The 20,726-nt window shown below is 44.2% G+C and overlaps 1 protein-coding gene across 6 annotated transcripts in view; it reads left to right on the forward strand.

The window, feature by feature from the left end:
* Window positions 1-20,726, forward strand: part of PLCB4 (phospholipase C beta 4) — a 176,472-nt gene that overhangs the window by 131,400 nt on the left and 24,346 nt on the right. For 4 of the 6 annotated variants that reach the window (XM_063152829.1, XM_063152834.1, XM_063152830.1 and 1 more), the window contains 10 exons: window positions 1,123-1,158; window positions 3,689-3,830; window positions 4,478-4,562; window positions 4,789-4,913; window positions 6,804-6,855; window positions 9,108-9,210; window positions 10,812-10,976; window positions 13,642-13,846; window positions 17,473-17,561; window positions 17,952-18,102. In XM_063152829.1, coding sequence (XP_063008899.1) covers window positions 1,123-1,158; window positions 3,689-3,830; window positions 4,478-4,562; window positions 4,789-4,913; window positions 6,804-6,855; window positions 9,108-9,210; window positions 10,812-10,976; window positions 13,642-13,846; window positions 17,473-17,561; window positions 17,952-18,102 — 1,153 coding nt within the window. The remainder of the gene's footprint in view (window positions 1-1,122; window positions 1,159-3,688; window positions 3,831-4,477; window positions 4,563-4,788; window positions 4,914-6,803; window positions 6,856-9,107; window positions 9,211-10,811; window positions 10,977-13,641; window positions 13,847-17,472; window positions 17,562-17,951; window positions 18,103-20,726) is intronic. The other 2 variants (XM_063152833.1, XM_063152835.1) reach the window with 1 other exon arrangement.

Below are 20,726 nucleotides of genomic sequence, written 5' to 3' on the forward strand. Positions count from 1 at the left end.
CTGGCAGACAGGAAAAGGTTCTCTGTATTCCACTCACACCTGACCATTGCAGCCATCAGTCACTTGGATGTTATTGATGGTAACTAGATCCAGATCTGGAATTCAGAGTAAGCTGCTCTGGCACTGGAGGCATTAGTGCTGCTGGCTGCAGAGCACAGCCCACAGGTGAGGGCTGAGGTACCTCAGCAGATCATGTCACTCTGCCTCTCCAGTGTTCTGGCTGCTTCTTCCCTCCTCCTTGCCTTCCTTTGGATGTTTCTGCAGACAGAAGTGTAGGAGTGGAAAACAGCAGTGTGTGTGCAGCAGCACCAGAGCCATCAGACCTGCCTCTGGGTATCTTCTGTCATCAACTTGGCTTCCTCAGCTCTTATGGATCCTCTCACTGCAGTGTCATTGCACTTCTTTGCATTTCCTGAGTCACTGCTCCTTGACTACCTGAATGTTTTGGGCTGTTTTGGTTGGATGGGGTTTTTTTGTAGTTGTTATTGTTATTGTTTTGAGGATTTTTGTTTGTTTCCAGACTAGTCACTCATCCTCAGCACGTGTCCTTGGGTAGCTTCTCTGCTCCTCTGCTGATCAGTGCCTTGATCTTTACTCTGCAGGAATGCACACTCAGTGCCAGACAGTATTTACCTGAGATTCTCAGTAGCTTTTAATTGAAGGTAGGCCCCAGACTGCTGCATTGCACATAACATCCTGGGACAGGCCTTCTCCAGTGTGGGCATTTCAAGCACAGTTTACAGCACTCTTTACCCTCAGTTTTCAGGGCCTGGCAGTTTGCACATGCAGATCAGATGATCTTTATTGTGGTATCTTTATCTGGGTGTGTTATTCTTTCATTCTTCTCTGAAGCTTCCTGTGCCCAGCATCTAGTGATAGCTCTGCTTTAACTGTCTGCATCCTTCATCCTGTTCCCATGGCTGAGTTTCAGATCTTGTGTACCCAAATTTGGAAGAGATACAAATTTTTGAAAGTGTATGCAACAGATGAGCCTTGCAGGAAGGTGGAAAAGGGTTTACATTTTGCTAAATGCGTTCGTTTTTTGAGGATTTTTCCTCCTTACTGTGAGTGTTTCCTATTGCTTTTTCTTTGGGTAATGTATATATATTTTCTTTCCCTCAGGCTGTTGAAGATTCTGAGCAAGAAAACAATAAAAAGGTGACACAGGATGTAATGTAGTTTATTTTATTGCTTTATATATAACCTGCATATTACTCACCATGCATTTTGAGTGGTTTAACAATTTTATGCTCAGTTTTCATCACACCTGTTTTTGACAGTGACTCTACCTCCTTTGGTCCTCTAGGGCTTCTTCTGGTGTGCTTTTACACTGGGGTCAGGGCTGTCAGAAACCTGGGGACAGACAGGAGTGCATGACCTTTGCCTGCCTAGGAGTATCTGATCTCATGCACTGGGAAACCTGTTCTCTGAGTGGTGCTGAGATCTGTCATCCCTGCTTGATTCTGCCCTCTGCCCTTACCCTGACTGCACTTTGTTTTCCTCTCTCTTTCTTCCTTTTGCTTTCCCTTGGGACTTCTGCATTTATCTTCTCCCAGGAATCCCTTCTGTAAGACTCTTCCCCCCTCTTTCCACTCTCCTCCTTCTCCTCTTCTCTCATCCAAGCCTCTCCTGTTCATAACCATACTTTGTTTCAGTCTGTGTTGTTTTCTAAGTGAGTTTTGCTTCTTTTCTTGAGGGGTGGGGAGGTGTAAATGACATAGAGATCAACTTTCCCCCTTGTCTTCTATATCCCCTACAAGGCTCCTGTGCATTCCTTTGTTTCTGCAGACTTTAGGAAACATTCCCTCCTTGCCTCTTTCTTAACTCACAGTTTTAAAGTTGTGAACAGTGCAGAGTATAGCCCTACTGTAAAAATTAGGGGTCTGCAAGGGAGTAAGATAGCACCAATGTCTGGTACCTTGTCTTTGAGGCAGTGTCAGTGATGCAGTCACAGGGCTGCACCTGCAGGGTGCCATTGCCTGGCACTGAGGCATCACAGCCCTGGGGCTCCCTTTTCCCTGGGGCTCCTTTGCCTGGAGGTGTGGATGGATCAAGGCAGTAAAATGAGATTCGCTGTTCTGAGCAGTCCAAGCAGGCACTTTAAGAGCCCTGGGTTTTAGGAGGTGGGTGCTCAGTTCTGCCTGAGTTCATGGCCTTTCACAAGTTAAGACACTGAAAAGAACTGGTTTCAGTGGGTAAATCTGGCCTGAATTTGACCTAAGCTCTATAACCAGCTATTGACCTAGTAACAAAGAAGAAAGCCTGTTTTCTACTAACACAGGGATGTGCAGTGGGCATATCTTGGGATCACATCTGTGAAACCTCAGTGTGCACATTTCTGAAAAGCAGTTGGGTTGAGCCCTGATGATCAGCATTAAAATGTGGTGTCAGTTTGATTTCATGGGCTGCTGGAAGTGTAATTCAGTCCAAAATGCACATACAACAATACGTACCTGGGCTCATTCTGCTAGCTCAGTCACTCTGTGCAGCCACAAAATAGTGTTCCCTTGACTATAATCATCTCACAGCAAGGCATAAGTGGTTCCAGTTCACATGGGTTTCATTCTTGGGATGTGCCTGCCCTGCCTGGCAGGCAGAGGTCCATCACTCTGGTAAGTGGGCTCACTTTTCCTTTGCTCTGCCCCCTCAGGGAGTGAAAGAGCTGCAGCAGTGCAGGGTCTGTGAGCTGCATTTCCTCCAAGCCCAGAAAGGGCCTGGGACAGCTTCCTCTTCCTGTATTTCCTGAGTCAGGGATGGGGAGAGCTTCTGCCAAACCCTGAGCTGCAGGCTGGGTGTCTGAATACACTGTACTTCCCAGCTGAAGGTCACTGCCAGCCTACAGGCACATTTTTTTGTAGGAGAACAACCAAAGATGCATGTGTGGGAAAAACATGATGAATTTGCAGAGATTGTTTAGCTTGACAGAATTTTTTTTTCTTTTTTAATTTCAGTGAAAAGAATTTCAGTGTTTCAAATTAGTTTAAGGAAAGGCAAATACTGGACAGAGAGAGCCAGTTAAGAAATGTCTCCTGATGTGGGTTTCTAGCAGATGAGATACTTGCAGGAAACTCTAAGTTCAGTTACAAATAAAGTGCATATTTATATAGGTGATGGATTCAGGATTTTATCAGTTGAAGTGGGTAAGAATAGGAACTTGGTACCGTGTCTCTTGTCTTGTGACACCTATTTGTCCAGTGAAGGCCATGGTTCCTATATTTTTGTTTGCTTCTGTTAGGAAAGATTCATAGTGGAACCCATTTGTGTTTTCATGGTGAGGAAGTTCTACTGAGTGCCAAGTACACACAGTTTCTATCAGAAAATGCATATTAGATCACAGGTTTTGGAATTTATTTGACAAAGATGGATCATTACCTCCCAGCATTGTTCAGGCTGTTGGAATATTTATCTTATATCTCAGTGTTACCCTACTAACTTCATGTAATATTTACCCACTGCTTAGGAGCTTTTCTATCATCAGCCCTCTTGCATGCATCCTATAACATTGACAGTCTTATATCAGCAAGGAAATAAATTTTAACTTGTGACACTAAAGTTCCACTTTTCCTGTATTAATTTGCACTGTCTTTAACCTTCTGCAGATTTGGCTATGATTTTGTCCCACCTTTGAAAAACCCAGCAGCAGTGTTTGCAGACAGAATTGTGATTGTTCTTTTTAATGTGTTTCCAGGGTTTAGTAACTGTGGAAGATGAGCAAGCGTGGATGGCATCTTACAAATATGTAGGTGCCACAACCAATATACATCCATATTTATCAACAATGGTCAACTATGCTCAGCCTGTAAAATTTCAAGGTTTCGATGTAGCAGAAGGTAACATAAAAGGTTGAATGAAATACAAGTATTTGCTTAACCTAGGTAGTTTTTTAATCTCTACATTTCCTGAATTTAGAAATAAGACTTCAGTAGTTTAATGACCATCATCAGTATGTTTGTAGACCTGTTTCCTTGGATGTGAAGTTAGCATGTAATTCCATTAGTCATCCACACGGAGTCACTCAGTTACTGGGAGAATAGAAGCTGTCGAGGTTGGTTCTATTCCGTGGGCCTTCCCAACTGAAATGCTTTTTTTAGTTCATCTCTCTCTGCAGTTAGGTGAGCACAGCTGTCACTGTGGGCAGCAGTGAGCTGATACTGCACACCAGACAATTTATCATGTTGGTTTGCCTTATCTACCACACAGTGCAGGCTCTGAATAACAATGCTGTCCTAAACAAAAAAGGAAAATGTTGTTGATTTCCCAAGGAGAGAAAAAGAGCAGCGAGTCAGAAATACTATGAAATTTCTCATCACTGTAATTTGATTCTATGAAATTTCTGATCACTATAATTTGATTCTATGAGTAATAGATAATGGGGAAAGAGACCAAAAACTGCTGTGTCCTGCTGTTATAGTGCATGATTTTGAATGTGATTCATCATTACAGAGGTGTTTTAAAATGTCTTGTCTTTTCTTTCTAGAACGTAATATTCACCATAACATGTCCTCCTTCAACGAGTCTGTCGGGCTGGGCTATTTGAAGACTCATGCCATTGAGTTTGTGAAGTATCCTTTGACCTCCTCATCCCACTTTCCTGCCAGTGCTAAAACAAAGCAGTGCACCTTTCTACATTTAGTGCCACATGTCTACAGAGGGAAAGGGGAAGTGCCTCACTAAGTAGAAATAGTGAGAGTAACAAGAGGAGTGTTTTGGTGTTGCAATGCTGGAGGTTGCAGGCCATGCCTCTGCACCTGTGTGGTGTTTGTTTGATTTCCTTGATGGATTCCCCAGCTACAACAAGCGGCAGATGAGTCGGATTTACCCCAAGGGGGGCCGTGTGGACTCCAGTAATTACATGCCGCAGATTTTCTGGAACGCTGGCTGCCAGATGGTCTCACTGAACTATCAGACCCCAGGTAGGCAGGGTGACCCTCCCTCCTAAAGAATGGCCTGGGCAGTGGCTGTCAGCCAGATGCCGTGGATTTGCTGCTGGCATTTCTGCAGGAAGCAGACATATGGCTGAGTAATGCAGTGGGGTGGGAGCACGGGAGCGTGAGACAAGAGCAATAAAAACAGCCATGCACAGAAGGAAAATTCAGTCCTTTTATGGAAAAATAATGGAGTGCTGCATCTTCCCACTGAAATGGCTTTTATTAATAAAAAGTGTTAATTACAGGGAAATCAGTGTTTTCACAAAACACAGCTCTGGCACAGCTGGGTGCATGTCTGCAAAGCAAGGATGGAGTGCACTGATTAAGATGGTAAAAAGTAATGACTGTGTGACAAATGCATTTCTAGACCAGTTGTTGGGAAATGTCAGCAGTCATGTGCTCAGGTCTGAGATCCCAGCTGAGAGAATGATGCCAGGGAATGGAAATGCCTCTCCATGGGGTGATCTGAGAGGAGATGTATGTTCCTGTTCAGTGAAGGTGTGAGTACAGCAGGGCAGGCTGTCTGTTGTTTTCATTGGGTTTGTTAATTCATCTAGGAATGTCTTCAGGCCCATTTCCCATTGCCTTTCTCTGGCTGTGGCAGTGCTTTTGTGCTCATTTGCCCCTCCCTGAACAGTGTCTTTGGTACAGCAGACACTCCTCTTGGTTATCCCCTGAGTTCTGTCCTGCAAAGCTGTGCCCCAGGCTCACCAGCTGAGGAGGCAGGAGAGGGGATACGCTGGAATCTGCTGCTTGTAGAGCACTCCAGTGGGCATGCCAGGGAGGCTGGAGCAGAAATACAAACCTCACTGTGCTCCCAGCACTTCCTCTGCCCACTGCATGTCATTCCCAACCCCTTTAAATTGCACATTAAGAGTAGTAGCTGTCTAAGTGGAAGTGAGCAGCTTTCCTGTGTTGCTCCCCTGTGATCCAGCTGTGCTGTCAAGATGATTGTGGAAATAAAAGTTACAGCTGCCCAGTAACTCCAGTAATAACTGGTATGGGCATAAGACAGTCTTGTATTTTGTATAACAGAGCAGGTTTTGCTCCCTTTGAAGGTAGAGTCAGTTGGGCAGGAGAAATACTGTTTTGTTGCTAAAGCAGGACGTTGTATTCATGTGTAAGTAGAAAGCTGCAGGAAAACATTTCATTCTTTACAAAGTTCTGGAGAGGGTTGGATAGAGGGAGATTGTTGCATGTTCATGATCTTCCCCTACCAGTGCTGTAACAGTGCACTCACTAAAACTCACATGCTTGCAAATGTTGGAACTAAGCAGTGCTGCTGTGATCTTTGTGCCTTCTTGGTGCGGTATTTTATTCAGCTAAGTCCTCAGAAAAGCAGTGGGACGTGCACCTCACCTTCTTTGAGACATCAGGCTGCAGGCAGCTTCATCAGAGCTGGCTGTCATTGTGATGGAGTGCATTCCTCAAGGATGTCTCCTCTAGTATATCTGTTACTCTGAGGTTATTTGCACTGTTAAAGTTCCTGCTTCCCTCTGTTATTCACAGTGATCTGCAGAAATGTGGATGCCAATCTGCACTTTGGTAGATACCAAAGGTTAGATGATGGAAATCCCATCCCAGGCACTTGGCATGTCCACAGTTGTTACTTCCCTGCCTGCCAAGTGTGTTTGAATTCAGGGAAATACTGTTTTCTGAGCCCAGCATGGACTTCAGCATGCTTGGTAAAGCTGTTACTCCTGTGAAAAAATATGAAGTTTTCCTGTTGCTTCCTATTATTTCTTAAATGTGGGGTTTTATATGCATTAAATTTTTATTTAAACTTAGTATTCTGGAAAACCAGTCTTATTTTCTGATCTAGTTCATGATGTGCATTATTCAGCAGGAAAGTGAGTAGATTCTCTCTCTTGGCAGATCTAGCAATGCAGCTGAATCAAGGGAAGTTTGAGTACAATGGATCGTGCGGGTGAGTGATGTGATTTAAACTGTTGGCACTGTGCATCAGTGTCCTTTACTAAGGTTTTAATAAGATTTTGTCACTATTAATTATATGTTACAAAAGGAGAATGGGATGCTAGGTGAGGAGTAGAAATCAGCAGAGTTCAGGGAGCATTCTCCCCCACAAGGAGGTATTCTAATGAAGATGCTTTTAATTATGCCCAGTTTTCAAATGAGATCCAAGAGGCATTGTGTTCATATTATGAAGATCATGAATGCTGTACACAGTTATTCAAATCCATCTCCACCTTCTGTTCTCAGCCTTTCTTTGAAGATGTGCCTCAGAGTGGAGATTCATTGCAGAGTTCACAGAATTGCCAAATTTACTTGGACAAGTGGAATATGAATGCATAGGGAACATATTTCTAATCTGTGCACTCTTAATTGGAGCACAGATTTCACAGAGAATCCTGAAGTGTTTCATTTAAGTTCTTGCTCATGATTTTTGGATGACAAAGGATGTTCAGGGGATGCTGATAGATTTTTCTCAAATGTTGATAGACCTTAATAGGATAGACTGGTCATTAGCAGCAGGAGAAAAGGAGGAGTTTAATGAATCACAGGAAATGACAGTCCAGAAACACATCAGAATCTGCACACTCTTCCTGGGAAGGAGCTGCTCTTTTACTGCTGCAGATCATACTCAGAAAGAAAGTCTGGTGGATGGAGCTTGGTACAATTGTTCATTTGGGGAATGGCACAGAGTGCTTGGCCATGCCATGCCTTCATTGCAGCTGTGAGCACTCCAGGAGAGGCTCTTGGCTTTCACAAAGTGCACTCTCTGTCATTTCAATCAAAACAACAAGAACAGAAGAAAATGAAAGCTTTCTTATGGCAGAGTTTGGTTCCTTTCTTCTGGGACCCACCAGCTTAGTAAAACAGTACCTGCTTACTTTTGCCAAATTCTCTGAAGGACAGGCAGAATTACCAACTAAATTCCTGGGTTCTTCCATCAGTGCTTTGATAATAATGTAGTGGTAATGCATGGTAATGTTTTGATATGCATTGTAAATGTGGTGGTGTTTCAGTCACAAGGGAAATGAAAAACTGAGCATTTCCTTCTGCCTGTACTCCTCTTTTCTGATTTGCACCTTTCATGCTGATCAAACAAGGTCATTTCAGCATTTCTTATTGCAGCAGGCTGAAAACAGAGGCTAAGGAGAGTTAGTTCCCTTCTGCCCCAACCTGCCTTAAATTAACCAAATATTAAGAAATCACTTTTCTAATGGAAGAAAAATATTTTTAATGGAAGAAAAAAGAGTAATATTGCTTCCAAACAGAAGCAGTGTTATTAAGAAATGGATGAAAGCACTGACATTCTTTCCACTGGAATTTTTCTAGCATTTTTTAATCCCTGAATTCTGTCTAGGCCTTTATCATATTGTGTACCAGTGATTCACTAGAGGCTAAGGGTGGGTAAAAATTCATCTTCAAGCAGCTTTGTCTGGCAGGGTTGCAGAATTAGCAAGATTTTTCCAGTTGCACATTTTCTTCCATGAGTTGAAGAGAATGTCTGTAATGTGCAGCCTTTCTGCAGTGATCAACTGCTGTTTCATTTTGGTGGCAGATCCTTGGGTTTTGGTGCACCAGAGCACAAATTGGCTTCATTGATATGATGATGCAGTGTGAGGTCCTCAGGGAGGCATTGTGAGTGTTATTGTGGTGGTACCTTTCATGCTGCTATAATTAACAATCTGTCAGCACTGACATTATCAGTTGTTTCCCCCAAGGTTTCATAACCACAATGAAAAAATCAGCTTCAAGCTGAAATTTAGTGTACAAGTCTTGAACCATAAGGAGCTGCTTCATCTGGAAAAATAACATTGAAAAATCCCTCTGTGCTTTTCCCAAGTGTTAAAGAATTAAAACAAATGAGAGCATCTGTCTTTTATTACATGGTGACTCCCTGTATTTTTTAACTGTATTGTTCAGTTGTTTTGAAATGTCCTTGATTATATTACATTTATTTTTATCTTAAAATCACAGATTGATTTAATCTCTCTGTAGCTGGTTAATCTAAGTTAAAACTAGTGTTTACCTATGTTCCAGACAACTGTAATACTTTCTTTTACTTCCTCACACTTGCAGCTGGAATGAGTCTGTATTTTACACTGCTTAGGAGAGCTCATTGTTTAAGGGCAGAACATCCATTTCATAGGTATTTAATACCAATTTAATTTCCAAACAAGGATAATTTTCTCTTTTTCCCCTTGCCATAAGGTACCTACTAAAGCCAGATTTCATGCGGCGACCAGACCGGACGTTCGACCCGTTCTCTGAAACTCCTGTGGATGGTGTTATTGCTGCAACGTGCTCTGTGCAGGTAAGGCAGCACAGACAGCTGCCAGCACACCCAAAAGCACACTTAGAATCACCAGAAATTGGATATATGCACTCAATGTGCTTGGACTGGGCAGATTCCAGCACATTGGTTATTTTTCTTTTCTTTTTTAATATTGCTGGCTAAGATGCCTTTGTTTCCTTGATCTGAGTGGAGTATGATAGAATTGGAAATGATGCGTTATTGCTCATGGTGGTGTTCTGACACAATGGTCTTTTTGAAATCCGTGAGCCCACACAAACGCATAAAGGAATGAAGTTCCTTCCCATGCACAGTGTGAAATTGCACAGCATCACTTGTCCCCACAGAGCAGGGAGGAGTCTGGGCACACAGGGACAGGATATCTTCAAAATGAATGTAGGAAATGGTTGGTGTGAGGCCGGCCCTTACTCTGGAGCTATCTGTGAGTAACCAAGTCCATAAAGCTCCTGCTGCAGTTCTACAGCACGGTCAGTGCCCAGTTCTGGGAGGGGCCTGACAATTGTAAAACCTGCTTGGTGAGCAAAAGGCTTCAGCTTTCAGTTAGCATTTTCCATGGGCTGCATTTCAGTTTCACACCCTCGCTGGCCAAGCATTCCTCATGCATTCCAGATGTTGAACTAAGCTCCATTTGCACCTCTAGTAGAATAAGCATGTTTAATTAATATTGTGTTCCTTAAATGGTAATCAAAGCACAGCCCCTCCAAGAAGGAAGTGGGATCAGATGGTTCCTAGGTCATGCATTTTGACAGTTACCTTTCTTTTGTGACTAAAACTAGTGTAAAATTCCATGCAAATTTTGTAATTAAGGAGTTGAATGGAGCAAAAGCCAGCAATGATACCCTCAACCACAAAACTTTTCATATCTGTTATCCAGAGTGTTCCCCAGAAGGATGTTAGGTCATGCAAAGAACAGGATCTGGAATTAGCTTAGTTCTGTGAAATCATGTTTCAGTCTTTTTCTTTCCCCCTTGATTGTAGTAATGAAAACATTAGCTGTATTTTTAAATAACAGATTATCTTGGTGAAATAAAAATTTTCTCTGGAGTAATCACTTGCTGTGGCTAGATTAATCTTGACTTGGAGTGAAATGGCAACAAAACTTCATATCTCTAACAATACTGAGGAATCCTGTGGGGTTTTGGTTTGTCACTTTTGAAGCATCCTGCACTTTCCAAACACATAATATGGAGTCAGACTGACACGTGATTAGCTTCAAACCTTCACCTGAGTGAAAACAGAGCAAGAGTTTCCTTTTACCTCTTGTGCTCAAGATGTATCATATCAAAAAGTGCTTCTGAGCAGAGTGTTAGAAGTTGTGGAATAGCAGTGCCAGCTCTGGTTGTTCCATTCAGTGTTTTCCTGCAGTGGATGCATCTGTGAGGCACTGCTGGCAGTACCATTTCAGGTGAAGTTGTATTTCCATGTCTGACCACAGGAGCTTTTCCAAGGAGGTGCAGTTTGAAATGCACACTTTACACACGAGGAACTAAACACATGTGTCAGCTGTAAACCATCTCTCAGAGCAATGTCAGTGAGAAATTACCTCCATTTCCCACATGCCTGCCCTGCAGTGCCTTTCTCTCTGCGCTGCTGTGTTGCAGGTGATCTCTGGGCAGTTCCTGTCAGACAAGAAGATTGGCACCTACGTGGAGGTGGACATGTACGGGCTGCCCACGGACACCATCCGCAAGGAGTTCCGCACGCGCATGGTGATGAACAACGGCCTGAACCCTGTGTACAACGAGGAGTCCTTTGTCTTCAGGAAGGTAGGGTGGCATCTGTGCAGGGCCCTGCTGTGCCCTGCCCCCTGAGCCAGCCCTTCCTGCTCACCCAGACGAGTACTGCTCCACGGCCAGGCTTCTAGGGCCCCGGGTGCTGCTGTGAACGTGGAAAGCTGAGGGCAGCTTTCAGGAGCCTGCTTGGTTTTGCCTTGTTTTGGTTCTGCTTTCTTTTTGGTTCTGCTTTGGTTTTATTTTTCTAACGGATAACCTCTGTAGCTATCACATGATTTTTTTGTTGTTTTTGTTTCCATTTGGCTTTTTCCTCCCCTTTGCTTCCTCCTCCCACTTGGAGGTAGGCACCTCCTCTGTGACCATGCCTGTGTTCAAGGTATGCAGTCTGCTCAGAGTGAGCCCCGCTGGCGGACACCATCATTCCCTGGAGATTCCTTCTTCCCTGCCCTGGCAGTGGCTGCTATCTTGCACTGTTCCTTCAGCCCAGAGGGCAGGTGAGATGCTGCATCCAAAGCTAAGGTCAATGTCATTACATGGAAAAGTTGGAAGGGTGCTGTGTTCCTCAGGCGTGTTGCCAGCTCCCTCCTTCAGTGGTCCATGTGCATCATGTACCTTCTTTATTTTTTTATTTTTTTCCAATACTGAAAGAAAAAACAACCCTTTTTTTCTTGGCATGGGGGATTTAAAGAGAGAGACCATTTGTCCGTGTTCAGTTTTTATCTCTCAGTCCTTATATATATATGATACATATATATATATATTTATTTATTTATTTATTTATTTATTTATTTATTTATTTTCTTTTTCTTCTGTTGCCTGGAGTTTCATCCAGACTACATGTGTTACAGTGCTGTCTTGGATAACATCTGTTTTGCTTACACCTGTTTTGTTGTCATGCAGAATTGTTGCTCTTTTATTCCAAAGTTCAGACTTGTAGTCCAAATGTCAGACTTTTTGCTGAGTGGTGATAGCTCTTCACACTTGGATATATTACACACTTAATCTGCTTTCCTAACAGCGTAGCCAGTTTTTGAGAGAAATTGAGTTGATGCAAGAGTTTTTTCTGAGCTCATATTGTGGAAGGAATGTGACTCCAGGTGCTTTTCTCTGTGTGAGGAGCACAGGGAAGATGCTGATGTACAGGCAATGTGCTGCCCATGGCTTGCTGGTCGTGTGACCAGCAGCTGATGCCGTCTGATTTCTTACATCAAAAGGGCCAGAAATTCCAGTGCAGCCCGTGTGCTGGGACATGGGCACAGAGACTGAGGCCAGTATTTTTCATTACTGCTCTCCAGTGAGCAATCCCATGGTCACAGGCTCTCTTGAACTTGTAGGTCAGCCAAGAGATTATTTTTCTCCACCTCAGGCCCTTATCATAGCTAGCAGTGTAATCAGCACCCACTGGAGATCCAGCAGGTGAGTGGCAGGAGCACAGCAGGAAGGATTCCTCCAGCTGGAGATGCTGATGGCATGGTGTGCACTGTGCTAAAACACCATGAGAGGGTGCAAGTCCTAGCAGGATACCACAGAACAAATTAATGCAGAGGGAACAATAAACTCAGTCCCCATCGTGGCAAATCTGTGCCAAAGAGCATCATGTAATGAAAGATGTGCTGATCTGTGCCCTGTAGAGGAGAGATCTCACCTGCCCTGCTCGGGTTGCAGGGTTATGCTCAGGCTGATGCTTAACCCCACACAGTCGTTCTCAGGTACTGTGTTTGATTGTTCTCCTGTCACGTTTTCTCATATTTATTTTAGTTAAGATAAGGTTTCAGTCTCTCTGACCTGGGTTCTGTGTTGTCCCTCTGTTGTGTGAGGGGAGGAGGGAGCAGTGCTGGTGGCCTGTGCTGGGAGGGCTGAGCTGTAGTTGAGCAGAGCAGGATATCCATGAGCTGCTGCCATGGTTCAGAGACCAAGAGCAGCCTTTATTTGTGCCCCCAAGGCTGAGAAGGTGTAAGGGAGCAGGCAGGCACAGCTCCCTGAGCTCTTCCCCTGTGTCCCACAGTGCTGGGGAGCAGCCCCAGGCAGGGAAGGGGGGAAATCTGTCCCAGTGTGTGGTTGGGGTGGGCTGGGCTGGCAGAGGAGCTGCACTCTGCTGTCTGCCTGCTCCTCAGTGCTGCATGCCCAGAGGCAGCCCCTGTGCTGCAGGGAGGGCAGGGGGTCTCTCATCTCTGTTCCCTGTCCCTGTTCCCTGTCCCTGTCCCGTCAGCCCAGCTGGGCAGGGGCAGGAGGCTGAGCATCCCTGCTCCCGTGCATGCCTTGAGCCATGTGCTGAGTGCAGTGCAGCCTGCAGCAGCTCACACATCCCCAGCAGCCTGTGCTTGCACTCTCCTTGCCCTTTTGAATGCATCCCAAATCCCATCTCTCTGTCATAATTCCTCCTGATCCAGCACTGCCTGCCCTTTGGTAGCTGCTGGATCTGTCATTTCCTATGCAATATTTACCTGCCTTCTTATCAGTCTCCAGTAATGAGAAACAAACACGCAGAGTATTTAGCTGTGTAACTGTGAGCTGCAGGATTTACATAGCCTGAAATGTCCCCGTTATTTAGGGTGAAAAAAGCTTTACTAGGAAGATTTCATTTGGATGCCTGGGCTCTTGCAATGCTGGCAGTTTCTGGCACCGAGTTCACGCACGGGAGGCGGGGAGGAGCTGCTCTGTCAGTGCCATGACATGTCTGTGATCTGTGGCTTTCCAGGTTATCCTGCCTGACCTTGCTGTGCTGAGGATAGCCGTGTATGATGACAACAACAAGCTGATTGGGCAGAGGATCCTGCCTCTGGATGGGCTGCAGGCAGGTTACAGACACATTTCCCTGCGCAACGAGGGCAACAAGCCCCTCTCCCTTCCCACCGTGTTCTGCAACATTGTGCTCAAAACCTACGTGCCTGATGGGTTTGGAGGTGAGAGCAGCCTTGGGCTCGCTGTGCTGTGGCTCTGGGGTGTTGCTGTGCAAGCCCTGAAGTGCTCCCTGTGCCAGCCAGAGCACACGTGCAGTGCTGCAGGATGGGGAGGTTCAGGATCCCTAACTTTCTGTAACTCCTTGGGATCTCTGCATGTTGAGGGGACAAATCTGCTTTCTGACCAAGTGCCTGTGTCTGTTGATGATAAAAGCATTGGTGTACTAAAACAAGAAAATAATGTGGAAAAAAAGCTACTACTACTAAGCTCAATTTGATTTTTCTCTGTTGACAATTTAGAGTCTTTTATTTTATTGCATATTGTCTGACATAAATATCTGTACATACATCTGGTTAGGATGTACTTTATCTATATTGATTGGTCTATAAGTGTTAAAAAATACATGCAGAAACATAGTTTCTTTCAAACAAAGCCAATTCTGTATTCTTGGGAAAATTGGTGTATTTTTGTAAAAGGCCAGTGAAATAATTCAGCATCCAGAACCTCTCTGCATTTTTCTATCCTGATTTTACATGTCTTTAGTGTGGTTTAATTGTTTTTGGGCTCTCAGAAACTTAATTTCACGTGAGCATTTCCATGATGAGGCTGGCAGAGCTGTGGTCACTTAACTGAGCAGTGGCCAATTGCCTCGCGTGTGTGGGAGCACAGAGCTGAGAGTAATCATTGCACCACTAAAACCTGTGTAATGCCTGAGTTCCCCCTGGCAGAAAGGGCTTCTGCACCCCAGATGAAATTTGCTTGTGCACTGGACAATGCATGAACCATTTCAAACTGTAAAGTAGGAATTGCACAGAATGCTGGAGCTCTGACTCTGCAGCAATTACCTCAGGGGTTACTGATGAAACATAGTGATCAAACCAGTGTTTTTCTCTTCACAAAACCTGTTTCAAACCTGCAGCCATGTAAAGAATGGCTGCACTTCTCTGAGTGATTTCCACTGTAGAAACTGGAGGAAGGGAAGGTTGACCTAACCTGTCTTCAAGTCTGTGTTTGCTGGTGCTTATCCAGGCTTTAAAAAATTACCAGGCTGAGACTTGATTAACAACATTTCATGGAAAAAAAGGTGTTACAGGAGCATCTGTGTTGTTCACATGTGGAATCCTGGTTTCTGCAAGTCAGCTGGAGGTGTGCCAGGGGCCCTGGAGCACCACCATGACATTGTGCAGCATGTTTCATCCCCAGTAATTAACTGCAGGGACTTTGTCTCCAGAGAAATGTGAGCTTCTACCCAAACTTGAGATTCTCAAGGGTAATTGACCCATCAGTCTAAGAGACATGTTTAAGTGTGCCCTTTAATTCTTACCTGAACTGAGGCTTTTGGCAGCAAATGACTCAGTTGAAATATTTTCTCAGCTAAGGATGTGCTTCTGATTTGGGATTGATGTTCTATGGCACCAGACTTTTCCTAAGGACAGAATTTAAACTTAGCACTGAGTTCCATGTGGCTTGAGCTGCTGAGGGTGCTGGAACCACTAGGAGAAAATATTTGTTTAATTAATTTTTTAAACTGCATTCTGCACTTGCAGAAGGGAAAGACTTGTTTTCCAAAGAGAATTTCAGCACCAGTTTAGAGTTTGCACATTGTGTGCTGCAGTGTCAGCAGTGCTGTGAGTGGTTTATTTGATAAGGTGGGAAAGCACTGCTACCCTCAGTAAGAGTGTTGGTGCAGTACAACGCTGCTGGAAGGGAGGGCTGGTGGCTGTGGTTTGCTGTCAGCATGGCAAAAGCAGCCTGTGCATGAGCAGGAGCTCAGTGAGCTCAGTTCTGGCTCTGCTCTCCCTCCCAGACAGGCTGCATGTGCCTCCTGTGTTTCCCTCCTTGGTACAGAGCAGCAGCATGCTGAACACCTGGCAGTCACTTCTGACACCCAGGTGCAATCAGTCATTAGTGTTCTGCTGCCATGGGGGTTTAATTACTTATCTTCAGCGAGCTGCTCATTGTTTTATGAGCCATCACTAGGATCTCCGGGGTTGTTTCAGTAAACCTGTAGGAAGGTAGAGCTCAAGTCACTAGCTGCCTACTTTCTTTCTTCTTTCCTTTTTGTCTTTTTAAGCTGTATGAGTAAGATTTAAAATGTGCCCTGAATAATAACTAGAAAAGGTGATGCATTGTAGGCTTTCAAAGATGTGCTTTCCTTTTTTATTTTATACCTTTGCAATTTCTTGGGGTTTATTTGCATCAGCCCCTCTGTTCCCAATAAAACCACAATAATGGCACAAACTGATGCAAGTGGAGCAGCATTGTACACATTTCTATCCTGGAGCTGTGCAGTGAGTAAGCCTGGCTGTCAGGTTCATGGTGGGTGCCCTGTGCAGTGAGTCTCAGAGCTGTGGGTTTGATTGCAGCTCCCACCCCAGCTCACCTCCCTGGGACTGGGGACAGGAGCAGGGCACAGGGAGGCTCAGCTCCCCAGCAGGGCTGAGCCTGGGCATGTGCTGGGGTGGTTCCTGGCACAGCCCACCGTGGGCATCCTCACCTGGCAGCTCCTGCCTTCAGCTTCCAGTGAAACTGGGACGTTTCCAGCACGGTGCTGCCACGGCAGCCCTGGGTCTGCACCTGCCAAGGACAGGAGGACATCCCTAATGGCTTAGGGAGAGGAGACACACTCAGTGCTCAGCCACGAGCCGTTGCCATGGCTAAAAATAAATCCTACATGGCTTCTGTGTGTGAGAAATGAGTTTCAGGAGACATCAGTGGGTCACAGCAGTTACTGGAGATGACCTGTTCGTGTAGACAAACAGATCTCAAGGGTAGTACTGAGTGTTAATACAGCTTCTGTGGGAGTGGGAGGCCTGTCAGCTGTGGCTTCAGAGGAGCATTCCACAGAACAGCTCAGGTTGGGAGGGAGATGATACAGCCCAGCCCCTACTTTGAACAATGAGTTTCTTCCCAAGCCTCTTGATGGGTTGGATATTTTCACTTTTTTTTGACTGTTGGAGTTAAGCACAGGAAGAGATTATTTGATATGCATGTAAAAAATTGCTGGGACTTTGTCATGCTGTGAAGCTGCGCTTGCACATTTGTCACTGCACTGGAAAACAAATTCAATGATCTGTGTGGTACCCAGGGCTGTGGTACCACTGGTGGTCCTGTGCAGGATTCAATGCTGGTCTTGCCCAGAAAAGCCATTTCACAGCCTGTCATGGAATATCACAAGGGCTGCTGAGAATAGATTTACCTGATGGCTTCAATCTACCTGAAACTGCTCTTTAGCTAGGAAATACAGAGGCATTTTCTGCAATTCCCTGCAGTCAGTCAGCACCCTCAGCCAAGGGACAAAGTTAGTGCTTTGTGGCCAGGAGATCCCATCCTGGTCCCAAAATCTACAGTCAGAAACTGGGAGGAGGTTAGAGCAGTCTGACAGAGTCACTGGGTTCCTCTAAATAAGGATCTGGACTAAAACCACACCTTGGTAGATTAAGAGCTGTTCCATGTTGCAGGTGCTGTGGGAATAAGCACTTGCAGCCCTGCCAAATTCACTGCAGAAAGCTGGGCTCCTGGTGCAAGCCATGTCTCATAATACCAGGGATAGAATAAAGCTTTTGTAAAATACTCATTTCCAGATGCCTCCAAAGCTCACAAAAAGTTGATTTTTTTTTTCTTACAGATATTGTGGATGCTTTATCAGATCCAAAGAAATTTTTGTCAATCACAGAAAAAAGAGCAGACCAAATGAGAGCTATGGGCATTGAAACTGTAAGTAGAATCAATGACAAACACAACCCACTTCTGTCCATGCTGTGCTCTTTATTTAAAGTGAGCTGGTCCTTCCCCAATCAATTCACCTGATCACTTCTCATTTTCAAATATAAGCTTCTTTGTGTGCCTTATGTCATTTATTGAAATACTGACTGGCTTTTCATGGAGCACATTAATACCTCCTTTAGGGGGGCAGATTTTAATAAGTGGGGACCAAGTTGTATTTTAGTAAGTAGCTATTTGGAATAGGTTACAAATGCTTTTCTGTAGTGTTGTTTGAAAATATGTTGCAATTTCATTATGTTTAAAGTAAGCCGCTCAGAAATGTTCCCAGCTTTTTGCACTGCAGGCAAAAGAACAATCCCTGTGTTCTGGTGTTTCTTTCAGAGTGACATAGCTGATGTACCAAATGACACTTCCAAGAACGACAGGAAGGGGAAGGCCAACAATCCCAAAGCCACTGTGACTCCTCAGAGTAGCTCTGAGCTCCGGCCCAGCACCACTGCAGGCCTGGGCTCTGGCACCGACGCCAAGAAAGGTACCCACGTCCTGCTGTGCCCTGAGGGGGGCACAGAGCCCCACAGCAGCACTCATTTCTCAGCTTTCATTCTGGGCTTGCACTCATTCCTAGCATCCTGCCCTTGGGAGGTGTCTCTGGCTCGCTGCAAATGCGCTCAGTGTGTTGCTGAAATGCCTGTGTAAAGGCAAGGCAGCTTTATTTCACACAGTGCCCTCTTGGTGTAGCTGCACGCCTCTGGTAAGCAGCTAGGGGTTTATTTTATCTCTATATTGTACACATAACCTGCATGGCTCTGGGAACAGTTTACTAGTAAGGATTCCTGGAGCAGTGCCAACAGGAGTGACTATTATCTGGCATAGTCCACAGAAACTCTTCTGCTTCTTTTCTCCCCTCACAAATCCCTTGGCAGGGTTGCAGAGTTAAGTAATTAAAGGTATTTAGAATTCAGTGGAATCTGTAGAGATTTCCCAACAATTAGAAATGTTTTCACAGTGTGGTTTTATTCTGAATAGTGATTATGGAAATGGCATGTTTATTGGAAAAAAAAAATTAGATGTGCTCATTTATAAGTGAGTAAGTATTTTTTCCTAACTCTTCACCATTCACTCTACAAAGTCATTTTATACACTCAAATGGGATTATTTGTTTCTCCCATATCATCACAGGTAATGAAGATTAAGCAAGAAAACAAATTAGTACAGCTGAATGAAAGACAGTAAATATTTCTGTGAGTGGGCCACAGGAATTAGGATGTGGCTCTGTCCCTCATCCAGCTTGGCCCAAGGGATTGCCAGGAGGGGGGAGGAGCGCAGAGGGCTCTTGGGCTCAAATTCAAGCCCCCATGGCTGGTCGCACTCTGGGGAAGGGATCTGCTGAGAGCCCAAGTGCCATTTCCCTGGAGTCACTGGCAGTGAATCAAAGCCTCAGTTGTCTCTGGCACCTGAACTCCTTCAGAAGTTGTTCCCTGGTGTGAGCCCTGGGTCCCTCCGTGCAGTGAGGTGTTTTCATTTCGTGCACCATGACCATTTGCACAAGTGTTAGCTTTAGTGTGCATTAATCAAGCTTGAAATTTGCTGGGGTGACAGCAGATTCCTGCTGGCCACGGAGCCTGGACAGCTGAGGAAATGTTCTGTGTAGTGGTTCTATGCAGCAAATGCTTTAAAATAAAACCCTGAGGAAGCCTGCTTAGAACCCCAGCAGCCTGATGCAGGCCTGAGATCTCAGTGCCTAACACTTTCCTGACTGCAGTTTTCATCCCTATTCTTGCATGTTAAAATAGAGCTGCTCATTTCTATGTCCCATGTAATGATCCTTATTTTGTGTTTCTTATCTCTGTGATTTACTAGGATATGAATAATTCTAGCACTGTTAAAATACACAGCTCATACTGCTGTTAGAAATTACTTGAGCAGCAAAATGGGGAAGGCTTTCAATGCACAAGAATGTGGGGGTTTTTTGGTCCCAGATTTTCAGTAAGAGTCAAATCACTTGTGTTTTTGAAAACTTCAGCCTCTATCTGTGCCTGCATCTGCTCCTGTCCCATTTACTAGACTAATGTTGGTACCATATACTTGAGCAGAGTCTTACGCTCCTAAGAAAAGAAAATATTCATATTCCCTAAGGAGATTGCCTACCTCTCCCCCCCTCATTTTTTTTTTCCTTTTACAGTGTCTGAGCATTTTCCAGTTAAATTCACCTTAAAGCCAGAAAGTCCTTCTCAAGGCAAGGGAAATCTTACAGTCCATAGACATTATTAAGAGCAGTTAACTAAATAAGTTTGCAGTGTATTTATACACAGGCCAACATTTCTGTGTGAAACCTCAGGAAAACCTGAAAATTACAACTCTCGTGGCATTATAGTGACATTTTTATTTACACTTAACATGTAGGATGTGCTTAGTAGTTTTTAAAAAACCCTTAATATGTCACAAAGCATTTATTAAAGCATAAACATTAAATGAGATCAGGTTTTGTTTGCATTACAGTTAAAGTGACCAAAACATTTTCATTCATTTCATTTTCATTCTACATAGTACTGTTAGTCTTGTGGGACTGAAATTTCATCAGAATTTTCACTTCTTTTGGTTTTTGTTTCTCCTTCATTTTGTAACTCTCCTTTAGTCTTGGAGCACCCTTCTGCTCCTTTTCCCTTAGCCTGCTATTAAACAACATGCAGATTTTATTTCTATTACCACAGAGGGTGCAAGTTAATTTTCCCTCCTGTGTTTTAACCCAAGGAGAAGCACACCTAGCCCCCCACCCCAGTTTTGTAGTCACGTATAACCCTACCCAAGAAACTCCCCACTGCAAGAAGTGGTGCCAGAACAATCTCCAGCTAGGGACCAAAATTTTGAAGGTGTTTTAATATTCATAAATGGTTTGCCGTGTTTGCAAAAATGACCTTTTTTCAATTCTTAGATTGCTGTGTTTTGACACTTCAGTCCAGAGCCATAAGAGATTAAAATACACTCATTGATTCAATTCTTTTTCCACAAGGCAATTGATTGAAGAGTGCATGGGAAAAGCAAATGACTGTATTTTAGCTAGATCTTGATCAATAATTTTATCATTAACCTGTGATTATTTTTTTCATGTGGTGAAAAACATTAATTAATTAATTGTTAAGTTAAATGTAGGTTGCT

This window comes from Melospiza melodia, chromosome 3 (assembly GCF_035770615.1).
Source record: "Melospiza melodia melodia isolate bMelMel2 chromosome 3, bMelMel2.pri, whole genome shotgun sequence".
Taxonomy (NCBI): Eukaryota; Metazoa; Chordata; class Aves; order Passeriformes; family Passerellidae; genus Melospiza; species Melospiza melodia.